The sequence below is a fragment of the Trichoderma asperellum genome, chromosome 6, assembly GCF_020647865.1.
Source record: "Trichoderma asperellum chromosome 6, complete sequence".
NCBI classification, from domain to species: domain Eukaryota; kingdom Fungi; phylum Ascomycota; class Sordariomycetes; order Hypocreales; family Hypocreaceae; genus Trichoderma; species Trichoderma asperellum.
In genome coordinates this window covers 3,335,100-3,353,094 of record NC_089420.1, presented here as the reverse complement: position 1 = coordinate 3,353,094, position 17,995 = coordinate 3,335,100, and the positions used below count along the sequence as shown (strand labels likewise).

Sequence of the window (17,995 nt, the reverse complement as noted above, 5' to 3'; positions counted from 1 at the left end):
TCTTACTCTGTGGGTTTGTTGCAAAACAGGATTTAGCCATACATTAGACATAGAAACATAGAGAATATGCTTGCTTACCTGTAAATTTTGAAGAAGCTCAGTGGAGAAGCAAGGATTAGACAGTGGTACATCGATGGTCAGCTGTGGCTAGCAGCAAAGAGCGCTACACCACGCGAAGCATTGAGCCTCAGATCTCACCACCTAATTACTTCCTGAGCGGGGCTTTTCTTCAATGCTTTGTTATTTATGCAGATATAAGCTCTCAATTCGAAAAGCATTTCCACAAGGCCGCGGCCATCATGAGCATTCCTACAGAGCCTCATTCATGCGACCTCTGCCAATCACGACTAACTCTCACGTTCGGCAACTATTACTCGGACCAGGGCTGGTTTGAGCTCATTGAAGAAAACTACCACGCCACGGGAGAAGCTTACGTCTTTAATATCGCATATGACGAGGCGCTGTCATTGGCCAATCAAGGCTGCGAACTATTAAAATGGTTTGTGACTCTGAGTCGAGATGATACTCACTCTGAGAGTTACCTGCGTGCCTACTTTGCGCACAACTCCAGAGAGCAGATGGTGCTCGACTGGGTAGATGAGCTGGACGATCACATCGACGGCGGGACATTGGAGCGGAAATTAATGGTTTGTGCAGAAAAGAGGTGAGATTTTCAGCTTTTATAATTCTGAGTGTAACTTTTTTTGGTATATACACATTTTCTGGAAACTGATGATGGGTAATAGTGAATTGGCTGCGAAAGAGATTGCTTGCAGGCCGCCCAGCTTATTTCCATCGTCCAGAGAGACAATCACGACGATCAAAAACTGGCTTCAGGAATGCTCTGAAACACATTCGGAGTGCCAGCAACTTCATCAGAAAACAAAATCTCCGGGAAAGTTGGCTTCGGGACCGCGCCGTCTGCTGTGTCTTTCAGGAAGCACTTCACATCCCCAACTACGGCTTCAAGAAAATGATCCTGGCAGCGAAGTGCCTCAGTACATTGCTTTGAGTTATTGCTGGGGCGGAGATCAGGCCTTTAAGCTCCTTAACCATCTCGTACAGGTATGGGTAAAGGATATGCCTTACACTCAGTTGCCGCAGACAATTAAAGATGCTATTCAAGTAACCATGGACCTGGGCTTACGGTATCTCTGGATCGACGCGCTGTGCATCATACAAGATTCAGATCAGGATAAAGCAGAGCAAATATCGCGCATGGCAGACATCTACGAGCAAGCGTACGTCACCATCTCTGCTGCTAGAGCCACTGCCGTTCCGGAAGGTTTTCTCCATAGTCGATATATTGCCGGAGAACAAGGGTTTCGGATGCCATTTACATGTGAAGATGGACAACCAAGTGCGGTGATACTTTGGCAAGGCAGAGAGCCAGATGCGTGGGAGCCCATTGACAAACGATCTTGGTGCCTCCAAGAATCCATTTTGTCACCGCGAGTGCTTGAATATGGCACACATAATATTAGATTCCATTGCGCTCGAAGTCGTGCAGATGAATCCCATTTACAATCCGATGGCTGGATTGGACACTCCAAAACATTCGCCCAGCTAAACATGTCCCATCCGCTTACATCCAGCGTCGATTGGACGAGCTTAGGAGACCCTTATAAATTCATCCAAGTCTGGCAGACACTTGTATCACATTATACGCGCCGCGGTCTAGGCTGGTACCAGGACAAACTGCTTGCCATCTCGGCCATAGCCAGGAAGATGAGCCGCAGTGCCAGCAAGACTTACATCGCAGGGCTATGGGCGGAATATCTAGGGGAGCTACTATTATGGCATCCGAACCACGGCCCAGATGCGAAAGAAACGCCGCGTCGACACGCCACTTATGTTGCGCCGTCGTGGTCATGGGGCTCATTCAGTGGCGAGATTGACTTTACGTTTGGATCGACGATGCATTTGCTAGAGCTTGTGAGTTACGAGGTGGTTACGACAATGGCAAATGACGAGTTCAGTGCGGTGACGGATGCGAGGCTCGAGATTAAGACGCTATTGTTTCGAGCGAGGATCCGAAAAGGGCTGTATGGGTGGTCTTTGTGGGATGAGCAGACCAAGGATGAGGTGGACGGGGCTATAAAGTTTGATGTAGTTGAAGGTGAAGTTGACGGTGAAATTGCGGAAAACGAGGAAATATTGCTCGCATTGGTTATGACTCAAGATGCGCTGCTTCTAAAGAAGAGGATGCAAAATCCAGGTGTCGATTTATATACGCGAATCGGGGTATATACAGAGGGACAGCGCATGACGAACAGGCCGCAGTGGGAGATGGGCCAAGTAGTCATCATATAAGCAGCATCAATAGATGTCAATAGCTAGAATAGACGATTATTACGCCTTCACAGCTGCAAATGGTACAATGGCCACTTCCCCAATCTCCATTCTGATCCTTCTCCTCCCCCACACGGACCCTGACAAAAATAGCGTCGCACGTGAAATGGTGTGCGAGGCCGAGAATCCGCCGCCCCACGCCGATGGCCCGGCTCTTATAGCAATTACAAAGCGAACGCTTGTCAGTCAACATCTCGTCGAAATTAAAATAAACCTCAAGTGAGTGAGAGGTCAATGCTCTCATTGAAATTTGCTTAAATTTTTGCTTGTCTGATAGTCAATTGGTATTGCGGTTGCTGCTGCTGCTACTTTCCACAATGAGGTCGCATCAGTCCCTCCGATTGGCCGGCCGGCGACTGCAGCGGCCATTTCTGGCATATACACCAACATCACCACTAACCTCATCACCAGCTCATGCAACACATTCTCGCCCCTTCTCTTCGTCGTCTTCCCTCTTCTCAGGCTCTCCCGCGCCCTCAAATCCAGCCCTCAACTTCCCCTGCCTCGACAAGATCGAATCTCGCTCCGCACAGCTCAGCGCCAACCCAAACTCCCGCACATCATCATCCTCCTCATCATCATCAACCGCCGGCCCTGAGCCCTCATACACTTCCGGCGTCACGCTCAACTACCACTGCAAAGATCCTCTACTACTCGACTGGGGCGGCATCCTCCCTTCCTTCAACATCGCCTACGAATCATGGGGCCAGCTCAACGCCGACCGCTCCAACGTCATCCTCCTGCACACCGGCCTCTCCGCCTCATCCCATGCTCATTCCACAGACGCCAACCCAGCTCCCGGCTGGTGGGAAAAGTTCATCGGCCCGGGAGCCCCCCTCGACACTGACCGCTTCCACATCATCTGCACAAACGTCATCGGTGGCTGCTACGGCTCGACGGGCCCCAGCAGCGTCGACCCGGCCAACGGCGAGATGTACGCCACGCGCTTCCCCATCCTGACCATGCAGGACATGGTGCGCGCGCAGTTCCGCCTGCTGGACCACCTCGGCATCTACCGCCTCTACGCCAGCGTCGGCTCTAGCATGGGCGGCATGCAGTCCCTCGCCGCGGCGGTGCTCTTCCCCGAGCGCGTCTCACGCGTGGCCACCATCAGCGGCTGCGCCAGAAGCCACCCCTACAGCATCGCCATGCGGCACACGCAGCGCCAGGTGCTGATGATGGACCCCAACTGGAACCGCGGCTTCTACTACGGCCGGGTGCCGCCTCACGCGGGCATGAAGCTGGCCCGCGAGATTGCCACCGTGACGTACCGATCCGGACCCGAGTGGGAGCAGCGCTTCGGCCGGCGGAGGGCCGATCCAAGCAAACCCCCGGCATTGTGTCCGGACTTCCTCATCGAGACGTATCTCGACCACGCCGGCGAAAAGTGGTGCCTTACCTATGACCCCAACAGCTTGCTGTACGTCAGCAAGGCCATGGACCTCTTCGACCTCGGTTACGAGAACCAGATCAGCACTCAGGCCCGTCGAGCCGCTCGAAAGGATGCTCTCGCTGCCGGCGAGTACTCTGAACCCGCTGATCCTCAGTGCAGCCTCACTCTGCCCAGCGAGCCCTACCAAGAGCAGCCCGATTCATTTCCTCAGAGCAGCACCGAGTTTGACGGAAATTCAGACTCTCCCTCATCACCAGCAAACCCAGCATCATCGCGACCTCCCGAAGACTTGATCCACGGCCTCTCTCCCCTCCGCGACATCCCCACGCTCGTCATGGGCGTTGCAAGCGACATCCTCTTCCCGGCATGGCAGCAGCGTGAGATCGCCGAGTCTCTGCGCTTGGGCGGAAACCGCAGCGTCACACACGTGGAGCTGAGCGAAGAGACGAGCTTGTTCGGCCACGACACATTTTTGCTAGATTTGAAAAATGTAGGAGGGAACTTGAGGCTCTTTTTGAACTAGACGGTGGAAAAAAGGGGGCCGGGCGTAGGGTGCAAGGAATCGAAGTTTGTCTAGAGCATTGTATATTTTTCTTCTTTACACAAATTCTTCTTCCAAAAGTATAGTATTTCTGGAATCTGCTTTTTGGCACATGTGGCGTTGTTGGATCCAATATTGAACATCATCCTTTTTTTGCAACATCCTATGCATAGACACACACACATATATATATCCTGTGCCAAAAATTCTTTCGGTATACTAATACATTCCTCCTCTTACAAACAGAAAACAGTACCCCTTTCCCTCAAGTAGCCAAGCAATTTCTCCGATAGTCGACTCAAATACTAGCCCAGCTGGTAATTATGGAATGTACGTTCAGTACAGATAGTAACGAATGACGTGAATGAAAATAATCTTTGGAAAAAAAAAGCCAACGCTTGCAAAAAGCATCAAAAACAAACCCTGCTCCGTCATCCCATGTCAACACGGTCGTTAAGTACAACAAGAAAAAGCTAGGGAAAAAAAAACAAAGAGAAAGGAAATATGATTGGGCGAAAGGAAATTTTTTTTAGATAAATGTCGATCCTGAAGGAGAATACAGGTTACCTGGCGTTAACGGGCCGTTCTCTCTCATAAGCGGTGGCAAGTTGATAGGCGAAGGAGTAGGTCGAGGAGGTGCCTTTTTAGCTTCAACGCGTATCACGGGGCTTGATTTTGCGCTAGGGATAGCCACATCATGGATGGAGAATTCGTTCGCAAGAGGAGACGGCTGGGGAGCATCATAAGACATCTCAAACGACTTGGCCAGATCTTCGCTCGTTGCTGATATAGCCTTTTCAAGAGATGGGAATGTCGGGCTGGGAATTCGCGGCGCAATATCGGATGTAGGGGTAGTGATGGACCAGCTTGGTGAGGCCGGGGGTTGACCCTTGGGAGTGCGTGGTGGTTTTGGCAGTGGAGAATTTCGTGAGTCTGACCGGTCAAATCCAAAGCCTCCCCATCTAGAAAATGGGCGAGGGCTTCTTTCCTCAGTCCGTCTCTCTGGGGAATCTTCAAAAGGAATCTGTGGTCGAGGAGGCTGTCGCCCTCGAGGAAGGCCCTTCATAACTGGAAACTCGCCCTCCATAGGGGTTCTGGCAGCAAAAGGGCTCAGGGGCACTCGGTCCAGGGGCGGTCGTGGCGCCTCCTCCGTCCGCATATAGTTGCCTTCATCCGCAGCAGGTCCATATGGTGATCGGGGACTCTGCGATGGGGTCTCCATTCTGGCGGCAAGACTTGGAAATGCGGCCTGCTGTAGGGGCTGTGGAGGGCCGCGAGCACGAGATTCCGTCGTCATCCGTGAATTGAACCCCTGAGGCGGAGTGGATCCAAACGAATGCAAAACTGATACCAGTGTGTTTGGAGCTTCCATTGTAACCTGGGAGGGTCTTCGAATGTTGGGTCGAGGGCTTTCGACGCCAGCGGAAACAGCAGAAGGCGATGGCAGTGGCTGCTGTGCCGATGTGGACGGCAAAGGATCATCTGGTATTGCCACTTGGAGTCGCTGAGGGCTGAAAGGCCGATCGCGCTGATAGGGCTGAAATTGCCTTAGTGGTGCCATGGGTGATGTTATAGGCGATGCAATAAACGAATCAATTGGGGATTCAATCGGGGATGCAATTGGCGACGCCAAAGATGCCGTATCGCTCAGCTCGCTTTGCTCATCCTGTTCACTTAACACATCGCCAACAGCACCTTCATCTGCAACACTCACGCTGTTCTCGTTTGTCACGGCACTTTTAACATCTTCAACAGGCTCGAGATCCTTGAACGGATGAGGTCGCTCCATTTCGATTGGGCTCTCCATCAGCTCTATTCCAAGCGTTCCAACAGCAACAGTCTGCTGCTTCGCCACCCCATCACCAAAGTCGAAATCGGAAAAGTTACCTGCGAGGCCTTCTACACGACGCTGCTGTTGTTGCCGGTGCTTTTCCAGCTCTTCTTCCTCGACGACCATTGTAAAGCTTCTTCTCCGAGAGGATATAAATGTCAGGGTATCCCGTTTTGCATGAACGTTTTGCACAACTGGCGATCCTCGCGTATCTTCGCTTTTGCGCGATGTCGACGAGGATGGGCTAGGAAGCATAGCAGGGCCAGGTCCGTTGGCGAATCCCGGGACGATGAAATGATGCTGGGTCTGGTTTGTGCCTGCGTCCTTGTTTCCCTCCACATCCGCTTTTGCGCTTACCTCTCCATCAGTTGGGGACATTGGAGGCCATTGCTCTTCGGTTTCGACCGACTGAGGAGGTGATGGATATCCAGCGTATCCAGAACCTCGAACTCCAACGTCGGGCCCAGGTTCACCAAATTCATCAAAGTCCTCCAATCCAACCAGGCTATCAGAATCCTTTGAGACTGGTTCCGGCTCTGGCTCCAACTCTGGCTTCGGCTCTGGCTCGGTTCTCAGATCAGACTGACCCAATGGGCTCTTGCTACCCGTTGCATGTATACTGCCGCCTCCATTCTGACTTGTGGATTTTGAAGTACTACTTCCAGACTTCTTGTTAAAACGAACGTCGAGAGGATCTACCAAAGCAGACTGTCTTGAGCCTGCAGGCAGTGGCGGCACCTTATCTACACCAAAAGGATTCGGTACAGCAAGGTTGGTCATACTCGCATTCGGCTTCATCCAAGGTTTAAAGCCCCCGCCGTCAAGGCCATGCCGCAGGCTGCCCATGCTGGGTTTCCGGGGCGCTGTGAGATCGACCATGGATAACGCTGCCGGCACACCTTTGAGGGTGGCGCGCCAGCCCAAGTTTCGTGCAGTCGATGTCGAGGAGCCCGACCGGGAGGAGGTCTGCTGGGGCGGTGGGAATTTAAAGCTGTCATTGGGGCTGTTTTTGCCATATCGCTGATTTGACTGCTGGGCCACTTGCTTTTTGTCGGGTTGCTTGCTCCTGTTGCAGATAAAGTGGTTAGTTGCGATGGAAGTCCCTTGAAGCACATGACAAGAAGAACAAGTCGTAGGGCATCTTACTGAGACTTCTTTTTGTCGCCACCGAATCTGAGGCCGAAAAACGACACCATCTTGAAGCGACTGCGGTCCAAGCCAACACCGTCAACACTTCCCCAAAGCAAAAATTCACCCGCTTATTCTGCAGTCTCGAAGTCGTCGTCTCTGCCTTGGCTACCCAAAGGTGCCATCAACAGACGGGAAGGCTCCCCTCTCCCGAGGACACAATACGACTGCGATTTGCCCTTCCGATGTAATGAATGTATAACGTAGTATAGCCTGGTTTGGCACAAGAGTAGGGCGTATGTCCTGCCCCGTTGGAGCGTCGTATGCGCTAATCGGCGCGCTATCTGCGATTGATCGTATGTTTCTCGTCGTAGGCCTGTCTGCCTGTCTATAGCATCTCTAGGATTGAAAACTCGGTGGGAAAAGAGCGAAAGAAGGAACGGACGTGCCCAGTCTGACACAGCGGGGACTGCGACGGCAACAATAGAAAAACGAGGGAGAGGCTACCGCGCGACCAGCCGCAGAATGAATCAACAAAAATAGAGGCCGAAAACAACGAAGTCTCAGAGGGCCGGCGACTCGTCGATAGCAGACTGAGGTCAAACAGAAAAGAGCGGGAGACGCCTGAGGCAGCAGGCAATCCGCAGCCTGAGACGCTACCGCAGCGCTGTGCTGTATTCCGCCGGGCACATGCAAGGTACTGCTACCTGTTGCTAGCACCAGTCCGTCGCTGGGCTCGCATCAACTCCCAATAATAACTGTCTGGCCAGGGCCGCTGTCCCTCTCCACGAGGCGGCCACGGGGAAGCGAGGATACGAATTGACGTGTGCCGCCCAGCCGGCCAAGGGCAGCAAAGTCCCAGTACCGGCAGCAGCCTGATTCGCAGTGCCTGTGTGTGCCTGGGCCTGTGCTCGAGCTACACACAAGCTCTCGTCCACGGCCCCCGTCTGGGTGGATCGAGGGCATCGCGTCTCGCAATTTGCTGGTGTTCACAGCTAATTGAAGGTGTGCAACGGCGCTATTGGCAGGCCCAGGACCTTGCTCAGGGCCCCTGGCAGGGCCTCCGGGGCTCCTCCGCGCGCTAGACAGCGCTATGCCGTTTGGGACGATGGCGACGCGCAGGGCACCCATCCCTGGAAAGAGGGATCTGCTGCGAGCGATTTGAATGTAGGTACCAGTACGACCTTGGAGAGCGCAGAGGTTGCATCGAAATTAAAGTGTGCTGGGCACTACCTACATAGTAGTAGTAGTAGTAGTAGTAGTAGTAGTACGTAATCACCTATATAATATGCAAGACATACCGTACACACGATCAAAAATTATTTGCCTGCATAATGATGATGGCACACTACTAGGTAGGTAATCCTCTAGAAGGCTGCATGTAGAGACAGAGAGCTTGCCTACCTAGGCACCTGCCCAATGGCCCCAGTCCCATTTGCTCGCATAAACTGGCGCTTACCAGTCATGCTCGTACTGGTACCTGGCGATGACAGCGGCCCAAACGAGCGACTCTCACCGCTAGCGTCCACTGAAAAAACGTTGTCCGCTGTCTTCTAGCGCCAAGGGCCCCTTGCAGCAGCCCTCAATTGGCGGCGCCCTTGCCCTGGCGCCCTCCCGGTTGGTTGGCCAGTGCCCAGTTGCCCCTGAAGCTAATGCACGTCTTTGGGCGGTTCGGCCGTTTATGCACATGTTTTTTTTTTCTCACTGCTTGCATGGATGGCTGAGAACAAAAGAGGGGGATTCAATGAAAAGACTAACATCAAGAGAGGAAAGAAATGGAAGAGAGAGAGAATTGCGTGAGGGGAACATTCCCCGATTCGATTAGCACGCAGCGGGTATCAGATGCTAGCAAGAATATGGGAGTGAAGCACCGCTCGAGATACTATTAGAAGTACATGCAGCCAAGGTCATCTACCAACGATGAAACTCTCTTGTTGCAGTTTGTTTTCCGAGCAAACTTCGCTACAGGTAGTGCCACAGAGCTTGTAGCCGCAGATACGACTCAAACCGTCCATATCAGGTATGAGTGGGCTGGACCTCTATTGCGACTGAACACACGAGTCGCCTTGACAGCGATCGCTGCATAATAATAATAGCATAAGAGCATTCTCCACTATTAGGTCATCCCAATAAATCGCTTCCATGCTCATTTCTCCATCTGCGGTAGCCAAGACTTGCCCCAGCAAAAGCAGCCGTCCGCGTAATCCAGATAATAGAGGTACATGATGCTAGCAACTTGCTGCTTACAAGAACTTACAAGCGTTGCCCCCACCGCGTGTTCACAAGAGAGTAAGCCGATTTCGTGGTGTAAGCAAATGACTATCTTCTCTATTTCAGGCCAATGAATCAAAGGTATGTTTGCTCTTTTACGCTAATCAATTTACAGAGGAAACAAATTCGCATCAAAACACCAAACAAGAACACATCAAATCCGGTTTCCTGAAACGCCATCAAGATCATACCCAAATCCTTGTCCACTGACGTAGAAGAGCAGTCGCGCTTTATAGCAAAAGCACATGGACAACATCGGGCCCTTCCTCTTGTCTAATCCACAGCATCACGGCTAGTGTCAGCATTTAAGCCTGCAGCTCCGTATCAATTACAATCTTTCCCATCTCTGAAATCCTTGCCGGGATAGCCAGCCAGCGAAATACCCACAGGCATGGGCGCATTCAAGCGATACAATAGTTGCTCGCCATGTTCTCAGCAACATCCTATGGCATCCTATGCGAGCTGGATCAATGCGGGCGTATTGTTATGGGTGAATGCTCGTACTCCGTAGAAGCATAGAGCACAAAAGCAGGAGTCCAAAAGCAGCCAATATAGAGCTGCTAATGTCTTGTATCCCAGGCTACGGCCAAGTCGAACGGTAGCCCTGCATTCAATCTTGCATCCCTGAGATCGACTGATGCGCGGTGACTATATCGCTGCCAACCGGACTGAGTGCTGTTAGGTTGCGGACGTAAGTATCGGCTTAAAGCTGGTCAAGTAGCTTCCGTCTTCTCCTCTCAAGGAGTTCCATCTGAACATCCTCCAGCGTTGGTAGCGCCCAGCCATGGCCATCGCCACTGTCTCCAGGTAACGGTTCCCAGCCGTCGGGAGCTCGCTGCGGCCCTGTTGCTAGGAGATTTGCCAATGCCTCTCTTTCCTTCTCGGCTTCGTATTGTAGCAGCGCGTCGTCCTCTTCATTTGGAGCATAGCCGTAATATGCTGCATCCACATTTTTCCTCAAATCTTTACTTGTTTCCAGTGGCTTGTCCTCTTTCCTCTTGGATTGAGCGGCTTCAAAAAGCTCCTTGACTCCTGGCAGCTCTCTCGCTCGCCCAAAGTATTTGTACCCTTTTCCTCCTCCCGGTATTTCTCTGCCCTGCTCGTCGTACATCTTCGCTCCTCCTCTCATATAGTTGGGCCCGCCTAAATTCCGTATCTGCACCTCCCACATGTGCTTCTCGCGCATCAATTTGTTGATTTCATCGTTGAGATCGCGGATCTGGTAGTCGCTCAACACAGGGTCCTGGATCCGAGACACCTTGCGCGAGATCTCTTTGAGGACTTGACCACGCCATTTCTCGCACGAGGGGATCGAGTCGACTTCGGTGATGACCTTGGGGCGGCGTGTTCGTCCGGCGTCAATGATGCCCAAGTCTGCTGCTTGCGCTTCACGGAAGCGAAAGAGCATAGACTGAGCTTTTTCCGAATTTCGAGCCTATCAAAAGTGTCAGCACAATCCACGCAAAGAAGGTAAAATGTGTCTCGAAACTTGCAACTGCTTACCATTGTGACAGCTTGCTTGGAAGACGAGGGCCAAGGCGTCGCAAAAGTCGATGGCTGCTTGGTGGCGGAAGCGCACTCGGGAACATTGTTCAACGTGCACTCGCAGCCTTGTGCAGACGCTGTGGCTGTTGTGCACTAGCCACACAAGTATCCACTAAATATGTTCTCAGCCTCGCACAAAACCGTCCCAGCTCTGACGGTTGTCTAATGGAGCTTACCCTATCTTGCTTCCAACTCGTCATTGAAATGTAGATCAATTCGCCGCTTAAACGCCATTTTGATACCCAAATTTACCATCTCACAAGATTTTACAGATATGTTTCATTATATCAACTGATAATGTTTTGAATCGGATTATTTTTTGGAGCCGAAAACCTAATACTCCTTCAGCGTTCCGCTACGCATAGTCAGCAAGTTTTTATTAATAGAATTGTAGTGCGAATAATAGTTTAGGCCACATATGCGGCTCTCTCTTGGGAGTATATGTAAATTAGTTCCAGCTATTAGAACGATTATATAGCAATCTATATAATATATCAGGCATCTCCACATTAACATCAGAAGTCCTGATTATGTTGCCGATCTATAAACGGGATAAATGGCCCGCTATACCTGTCTATAGATGTTTCTTGAGAAGAAACCTCAAAAGGTGCCCGAAATCAGGTGGTAGCCAACCTCTTGAGCCAGGCGCCCGCATTGATCGCTGTTGAGTCTGACTTCCCGTTCCAGTCTAATCTCGTATAGGAGAACAAAGAAATAAACGTTTCTAGCTATTTATTTTCCACAAATGTTGATGGCATCCACTTGAGAAATTGTCTTATGGGTGGAAGCAGACTCGTTATTTAGCTAAAAAGCTAAACAACGGTATATGAAGAGCTCAGAAAGAGGTTTTAACAAATATAAGTACGTTGATTTTAGCTAGAGTAGTAGATTCTGTGTTTTACTATTGCTCTTTTGAGATAACCATTTGCAAATATCCAGTTGTACACACGAAATTTCCTAAAACTTACTAAGGGAAAATGTGTAATCAGATGAAAGCAAGACACCTCAAAACATTCTTCAAACTGGCCAATGTGTTGTAAACCTCCCGGATGATAGCATGACTCATCACTTGTTAGCCAATGCAACTGGCACTGAACACCCTTCCGCATCAAAGTTAGATAGGGGATACCGCTACGTTAAAGACAAATGGGCCTGTGCGCAACTCAACCCTCAAAAGTCTGATCTTGTTCGCCCGAGCCGCATCTTGGAGTGTCCTGTTCAGATGGAGTGTGAGTTAGCAGAGGCTCATGAAACTATGAAGGATTACCCTGATTTGAAGGGTGCCATTGTTGCCATTGAGCTCAAAGTTCTTCGAACTCACGTCGTGGATGAAATTCGGATGCCTGGGTATCCAAATCGAATCGACCCCGACCACTGGAGGCCCCTCATCTCGTCTTTCCAGGAAATTTATGGTCTAAGCGGCAGTAAACTATCAAAGAGCAGACTGGGAAAGATTGAAGAGGAAAAGTATCGCAATTTTACGCGAAGCAAACTTGTTAAATTTCTAGGTGACAGAGATAAGGAAGATGTTGAAGATCGTTATTCGCAGACAAACGGAAAGCTTGAAAATTAAAACTAGAGGAGCTGGTAAGGGGATCTCACTTTGGAGATCTCATTTGTGTATTGCTATAAATGCAGAAAATTAGACATTAGACAAGATTAATGTCGAATATACTATATACCTGAAGCTCGTATAATTTACATCTTCTGTGTAGCTTAGCCGCATCTCAACCATCACAATGAGTGATGCTGTCAATCTGGAATAAAGTAACATATAGTTGCTCCCAGAATAGGTACATCGGAGAAAATGGTATGTGCACGTTGCACTTTATTATCTTGAATAATAAATTTGGCTCATACATTTAGCGAGTTTATTTCAGAAGAGTGTTACAACCTGGACCTTGTAACATATTAAAACCCTAATACGCAGCTGGTTCCGTTACAGTAATTGCTCTAATGGCAATTATTGGCCTAATATCTGCCCTGTATGGCTTAAAGGTATCCCAAATCGTTACAAAGAGAATCGCTCATTCTATTATGAGTAGAGATGGCACTAGATCTCAATGATGCAAATGAAATATATAATACATATTTTTCTAGTCTCCGATTGCTCTAGTTGCGAATTTGGCCAACCAAATCTGGCTCCTCATACGCTACATTTCCCACGCTTACATCAGGGTAAACATCGAATCTGCGTTGCGTCTCCAAAGGAATATTTCTGCGTGTCTCTAGAATCTTTTCCTCGTTCAGCTCGCTCTCAATAATAGCCTCATCCTCTTGCGCCTCAGCTGACACGGTAGCCATTGGATCAAGAATCATGCTGTGGCCCCAGGCGGGATATGAAGAATCTAATACGCGGGCAGGGCTGCACATGCCAACGTAAATCTGGTTGTCAACAGCTCGGGCTTGCGCCAGCAGTTTCCAGTGAAGAGCGCCCGTTACCAGGTTGAATGCGCCAGGATAGATCAGAGCAAAAGCCCCCTTTCGAGCGGCAATGGTAGCAAGCTCTGGAAACCGGATATCGTAGCAAATGGCAATGGCAATCTTTCCATATTCGGGAAGGTCAACTAATGTGACTTTGTTGCCAGGGCTAAGAACTTCTGACTCCCGAAACGTGACTTTGCCTGGGATGTCAATATCAAATAGATGCGTCTTGCGATGCATTGACAATAAGGCTCCATCTGGTCCAAATATGAGACATGTGTTGTAGTGCTGTTTGGTGGATGGGTTGAGCTCAGGGATCGAGCCTCCAACGAGATACACCTTATTTTCTGCTGCCATTGCCGACAAAGCATAATAAGAGGGAGCCTCCTCTTTGACCGGTGGTAAAGGCAACAATGGCTCTGCATATTTTGGAAAATGTTCGGTTCCGTATGGTGAGTTGAAGCATTCTGGAAGAACGACAATCTTGGAGCCTCCCGAGGCCGCCTTCGCTACTTGTGAAGCCGCATGCTTCAGATTCGCAGCCTTGTCGGTGCCAGAAAGAAGCTGTATGAGTGAAATCTTAACAGGCTTCTTGAGAATACTGCGAACGACTGATGCCATCTTGGATGAGGGAGGATATCTGATTAGAAGCTCGTAGCGAACCCAGGACTGGGATACTAATCAAGATCCAGGTTGTCAATGCTGAGTTAGTCGAATAGCTGACCAGCTGATATTGCTTGATCGACCCTTTGGATTATGTAAATGACGGCTTTATCTTTCTAAAATATCTATCCTCGTGATGTTTAGAATGCCAAAATCGTACGCAACCTCGAAGCCTATCGGCTTTTTCGGCTTTTTCACAGATCGCTGTTATCTTCCACTACTAATATCAGCTAACAGGCCGTATAGCGACTTTTAGTGCTGAAGGTTGCTCCCCAGCTCTTTGATAAAGCTTCAGTGGCGCCGTCACCGCCGACTAAACCACCAGCATTTGCCGATGGCGGCCATTCTGCTCCACTTCCCCTCTAATCGCCAGTATTAACAAAGCCTCCCCTATGAATCGATAGATTGAAAAGCTATCTAATACGCAACTCTGTTCCATCTGCCATTCATTGTCCGAAAAAAAGTCGTAGCAGCTCAATTGCTCCCCTAAGAAATCACCACTGCTTCCAAGCTCTAATCCACGCCACCACACATTTTCCCTATCCAATATTTGCTGCTGCAGCCCCAAGGATGGAGCAGTTCGAATTCCACGATCCAACTACACGCTCCACCTGGCGCCTCTGCTCACCCGGCATCGAGGAAATGACATTAAACGAAGACACATTAACGGGCCGCAAGTCATTACTACAGCGATGGCAGCCGGGGGCTACCAATCCAACCTCGACTCCTGCAGTGCACACCTACATTGAGGAGGTCTACATCGTCGAAGGCGATCTTACGGATAAGAGGCTGGATCAGACCTTCTACAAGGGCATGTATGCATACCGCAATGCTGGCATGGAGCATGGGCCCTGGGCCTCGGAGCGCGGGTGCCTCATGTTTGTCACTTGCACGCCGGTGGACAGTGGTAAGCAATAGGGGAGGCGATATACCTATACATAGATAGACAGCAGATCATATCTTTAGGGCCAGGGTTCAAGGTTGGCGAATGGATGGAATCTAGATCTTAGAGGTTGGTAACGGTTGGTAATCTGACAGGGATCCGTTAGCGGCAATAACATTGTGAAATAATATTCCACGTATGATCAAGCTTGACGCCATGGCGCAAAGGCCAAATGATGCTACTTGGTTTTGATCATTTTGTCCCGCCGATGCTTTGTGTTTGTAGCAATGGATGCCCATCATCTTCGTCGGCGGCTGCAGCTCGAATCATTGATAGCAAACAACTGTTGTCAACCCGAGTCAGTCAAAAGGCCAAAGAGACAGCGGGCGCTCCATGCAGCCACACTTGCGGCTACTTCTCCATAAAGCCTGCTACTAATACAAGCTCGCAGTAATTCGGGCAATGGTGTGAAAACCCCAGTGATTTGGCGACTCTTCCCAAGCTATTTCTAAGAAATTGGGGCTTCCCCAGACGCCCCAGACGCCCCAGACGATCCAGAAAAGCCCAGGCTGGGCGAGCCACCGCTATTACCACCATCACTAAATATATCGGCAAATTTCCCTTCCATTGACGACTCTCATCTTCGTTTTATTCCTTCTCGAGTCTATTATTTGCCGACACCGACACGCTTCGCACCATCATCTGGTGAGGGTGAATGTGGAGAAATTCCGAAATGTCGGACTCTGTAATGGTGGCTCCGCCGAGAAAACCGGCGGGCAGAGGCAGCAGACGAGGCCGGAAGCCCACGTCGTGTACGCAATGCCATTTGAGGAAGCAAAAGTGCGATAGGAATCAGCCTTGTAACCGCTGCTTACAGCGGGGGGTTGCCCATCTGTGCGGCGATTCTACTAACAATGGTGTCTTCAAGATTTCAGAGTCTCCCCAGGTGGTTACAATCGCTCCGCCCAGCCCTTCTCCCAGGCCGAGAAGAGTGACACAGCCGCCAATGAGTCCTAGTTTGGGGTCGTTGTTTGCTAACAGGGGTGCCAGAGCCTTTTACGGCTCCTCATACTTTGGCCACCAGGTGGCTTCCAGAATACTTAGCGAAGAGGGCCAAGATCTCCCGGCAGGGATATCGCGAGGTCGAGACACACTGCAGTCTTTTCGGGATGAGTCCAGCTCTTTCGCTCAGGTCTGGGATCTACTTGGTCTCCTGCCTCGCCAGAAGTCAACAGTTGATCGCTTGGTGAATATATTTCTCACAGAGGTGAACTGGTCGCTGGATGCTGTTCATGAGGCGACTTTCAGAAGCAGCTATGATGAGTTTTGGGGGAGACGATTTGGTTTTGATGATTTAGCCAACGTCGACCTTCGATGGCTAGGGTTGCTATTCATAATATTGGCCTTTGGAGTCCTGCTTGATTCTCCGCCACATCCGACGCTGGATGTGCAGCGAGAACGAGAAGAAGCATCTCTCCGATTTTATGTATGTATTAACCTTTACGTATAATAGCATCCAATGTATGGAAAAAAGGCTGATAAGAGATGTTATAGTGGGCCGCAAGAAGAGCAATTGTCATTGCTCCGTCGTTTTATGGAGAAAGTACAGACATTGTACGAGCTGGGCTGCTCGTAACTCGTTATCTTCTGTACACTCGGCGCGTTTCAGAGTCTTGGTTGACAATCGGCTTCGCATCGAGGATGGCCCAAGCACAAGGCATGCATGTAAGAATTTCACCATCTCGATATACTGGTTCAGGGATAATACTTATATTCTGCAGGTTGACGGTGAGAGATGGCGCATGACACGCAAAGCCACAGAACAACGGAGACGACTCTGGAGCCATATATACGCAATCGATCGTATGATATCGCTTGCACTGGGCCGGCCTTATGCAATCAACAATCAATTTTGCCTAACGCAAGAGCCTGAAAATGTGTGGCTGGATGATATGGAGGACGAAGAGGCCAGCCGCGCAGTACCACAGCCTCTTAGCCTTCCAACCCCAAGCGTTCTGTCATCCCTGCTTTATCGACTTGCACAAGTGGTAGGGAAGATACAAGAAAAATGCTTCGGAATGGAAAGGGCAAGCTATGAGGCTGTCCTTCAGCTCGATGCAAACCTGGTCAGATGGAGCGAACAGCTACCACCATACTTTTGCTTAGATAACCCAGACACGGCAGCGGACGATGCTCTTCCATTTCTCCCATGGCATCGATTATACCTGCATACGTCGTTTCACTTTGCCAGAATCGTCTTACATCGACCATTCTTACTTCGGGAATCAATTACGGATCGATTTCGAACTAGTCACGAGGCGTGTATGTCGTCAGCGCTTGCAGATTTGAAAATACGGCTTCGTACAATGAATAGCACAAACGCGGACAGTTTGCGGTGGGCTTTTGGGGCCCACAATCTGTTCAACAGTGCCATGATTCTAGGCATTATTGCTGTTAAGAACCCTCATTCAGTTCAAGCTGGTGCCATCATAGAGGACTTGGAAGCGTATTGCGAGAATCTGCACCAGGATCCCTGGCTAAATGAATTTGGCATGGCTGAGTTGAAGGTAGTTGAGCTGTGCATTTCAAAGGCCAAGGACTCAAGGTATACTTCAATGGCTGCTTATCCATCAAGCACTCTACCTGAGCCACCTGGCGCTAGGATTCAGACTGTAGATAGTTCAGGGCGAATGCGTCCATCAGACTTGGAGTCCCCAGCCATGTCTTCCGACATGAGCTCTATATACTGGCCAACTGTATGGGAAGATGGCCAATTCACGTTCCCCGGTGCAGCAGACTTTAGTTCATGGGAGCAAATGATCACAGGTATTGCGGAAGACAATTATGGCGGACAGTAATTCTTGAATAAATAGCCATGGAATTTGTCAAAAAAGATTCAACCAAGTACATATGAATACACGCAAAACGCCTCCGCTCTCAAAGTTCGTGCTATGAGATACGCTT

At 50.0% G+C, this 17,995-nt stretch overlaps 8 protein-coding genes across 8 annotated transcripts; 5 read left to right on the top strand and 3 right to left on the bottom strand.

Moving 5' to 3' along the window:
- Positions 1 to 299: 299 nt before the first annotated feature.
- TrAFT101_010533 (uncharacterized protein) lies at positions 300 to 2,353 on the top strand (the record flags this gene model as incomplete). The annotated part of the gene is made up of 2 exons (XM_024902815.2): positions 300 to 664; positions 747 to 2,353. The coding sequence occupies 2 exons, from the start codon at positions 300 to 302 to the stop codon at positions 2,311 to 2,313; spliced, it is 1,932 nt and encodes a 643-aa protein (XP_024756333.2). The 3' UTR covers positions 2,314 to 2,353.
- Positions 2,354 to 2,504: 151 nt separating this feature from the next.
- TrAFT101_010531 (uncharacterized protein) lies at positions 2,505 to 8,221 on the bottom strand. The gene is made up of 2 exons (XM_024901255.2): positions 7,264 to 8,221; positions 2,505 to 7,183 (listed from the first exon to the last, which is right to left on the bottom strand). The coding sequence occupies exons 1-2, from the start codon at positions 7,311 to 7,313 to the stop codon at positions 4,816 to 4,818; spliced, it is 2,418 nt and encodes an 805-aa protein (XP_024756331.1). The 5' UTR covers positions 7,314 to 8,221; the 3' UTR covers positions 2,505 to 4,815.
- TrAFT101_010532 (uncharacterized protein) lies at positions 2,566 to 4,649 on the top strand. Its single transcript, XM_024901222.2, has one exon. The coding sequence runs from the start codon at positions 2,670 to 2,672 to the stop codon at positions 4,266 to 4,268; it is 1,599 nt and encodes a 532-aa protein (XP_024756332.2). The 5' UTR covers positions 2,566 to 2,669; the 3' UTR covers positions 4,269 to 4,649.
- Positions 8,222 to 9,554: 1,333 nt separating the features above from the next.
- ISY1 (NineTeen Complex (NTC) component) lies at positions 9,555 to 11,261 on the bottom strand (the record flags this gene model as incomplete). Its single annotated transcript, XM_024910288.2, has 3 exons — positions 9,555 to 10,951; positions 11,020 to 11,154; positions 11,238 to 11,261. 3 exons carry the CDS (start codon positions 11,259 to 11,261, stop codon positions 10,220 to 10,222), a joined length of 891 nt encoding a protein of 296 aa, XP_024756329.2. The 3' UTR covers positions 9,555 to 10,219.
- Positions 11,262 to 12,118: 857 nt separating this feature from the next.
- On the top strand, positions 12,119 to 12,634 carry TrAFT101_010529 (uncharacterized protein; the record flags this gene model as incomplete). The annotated part of the gene is made up of 1 exon (XM_024901179.2): positions 12,119 to 12,634. The coding sequence occupies one exon, from the start codon at positions 12,119 to 12,121 to the stop codon at positions 12,632 to 12,634; it is 516 nt and encodes a 171-aa protein (XP_024756328.2).
- Positions 12,635 to 13,161: 527 nt separating this feature from the next.
- TrAFT101_010528 (uncharacterized protein) lies at positions 13,162 to 14,231 on the bottom strand. The gene has a single exon (XM_024905567.2). The coding sequence runs from the start codon at positions 14,104 to 14,106 to the stop codon at positions 13,174 to 13,176; it is 933 nt and encodes a 310-aa protein (XP_024756327.2). The 5' UTR covers positions 14,107 to 14,231; the 3' UTR covers positions 13,162 to 13,173.
- Positions 14,232 to 14,561: 330 nt separating this feature from the next.
- TrAFT101_010527 (uncharacterized protein) lies at positions 14,562 to 15,296 on the top strand. The gene has a single exon (XM_024908936.2). It carries the CDS (start codon positions 14,719 to 14,721, stop codon positions 15,064 to 15,066), a length of 348 nt encoding a protein of 115 aa, XP_024756326.1. The 5' UTR covers positions 14,562 to 14,718; the 3' UTR covers positions 15,067 to 15,296.
- A 481-nt stretch (positions 15,297 to 15,777) lies between these two features.
- TrAFT101_010526 (uncharacterized protein) lies at positions 15,778 to 17,961 on the top strand. Its single transcript, XM_024901207.2, has 3 exons — positions 15,778 to 16,517; positions 16,586 to 16,756; positions 16,813 to 17,961. The coding sequence occupies exons 1-3, from the start codon at positions 15,780 to 15,782 to the stop codon at positions 17,887 to 17,889; spliced, it is 1,986 nt and encodes a 661-aa protein (XP_024756325.1). The 5' UTR covers positions 15,778 to 15,779; the 3' UTR covers positions 17,890 to 17,961.
- Positions 17,962 to 17,995: the final 34 nt, after the last annotated feature.

Bases quoted from the DNA above. Each gene is read 5' to 3' on its own strand.
- TrAFT101_010532 (XM_024901222.2), top strand. From the start codon at position 2,670: ATGAGGTCGCATCAGTCCCTCCGATTGGCCGGCCGGCGACTGCAGCGG.
- TrAFT101_010531 (XM_024901255.2), bottom strand. From the start codon at position 7,313: ATGGTGTCGTTTTTCGGCCTCAGATTCGGTGGCGACAAAAAGAAGTCT. The intron at 7,184-7,263 runs GTAAGATGCCCT...TATCTGCAACAG, and splicing joins GGCGACAAAAAGAAGTCTCA to GAGCAAGCAACCCGACAAAA.
- TrAFT101_010528 (XM_024905567.2), bottom strand. From the start codon at position 14,106: ATGGCATCAGTCGTTCGCAGTATTCTCAAGAAGCCTGTTAAGATTTCA.
- TrAFT101_010527 (XM_024908936.2), top strand. From the start codon at position 14,719: ATGGAGCAGTTCGAATTCCACGATCCAACTACACGCTCCACCTGGCGC.
- TrAFT101_010526 (XM_024901207.2), top strand. From the start codon at position 15,780: ATGGTGGCTCCGCCGAGAAAACCGGCGGGCAGAGGCAGCAGACGAGGC. The intron at 16,518-16,585 runs GTATGTATTAAC...GAGATGTTATAG, and splicing joins AAGCATCTCTCCGATTTTAT to TGGGCCGCAAGAAGAGCAAT. The intron at 16,757-16,812 runs GTAAGAATTTCA...TATATTCTGCAG, and splicing joins CCCAAGCACAAGGCATGCAT to GTTGACGGTGAGAGATGGCG.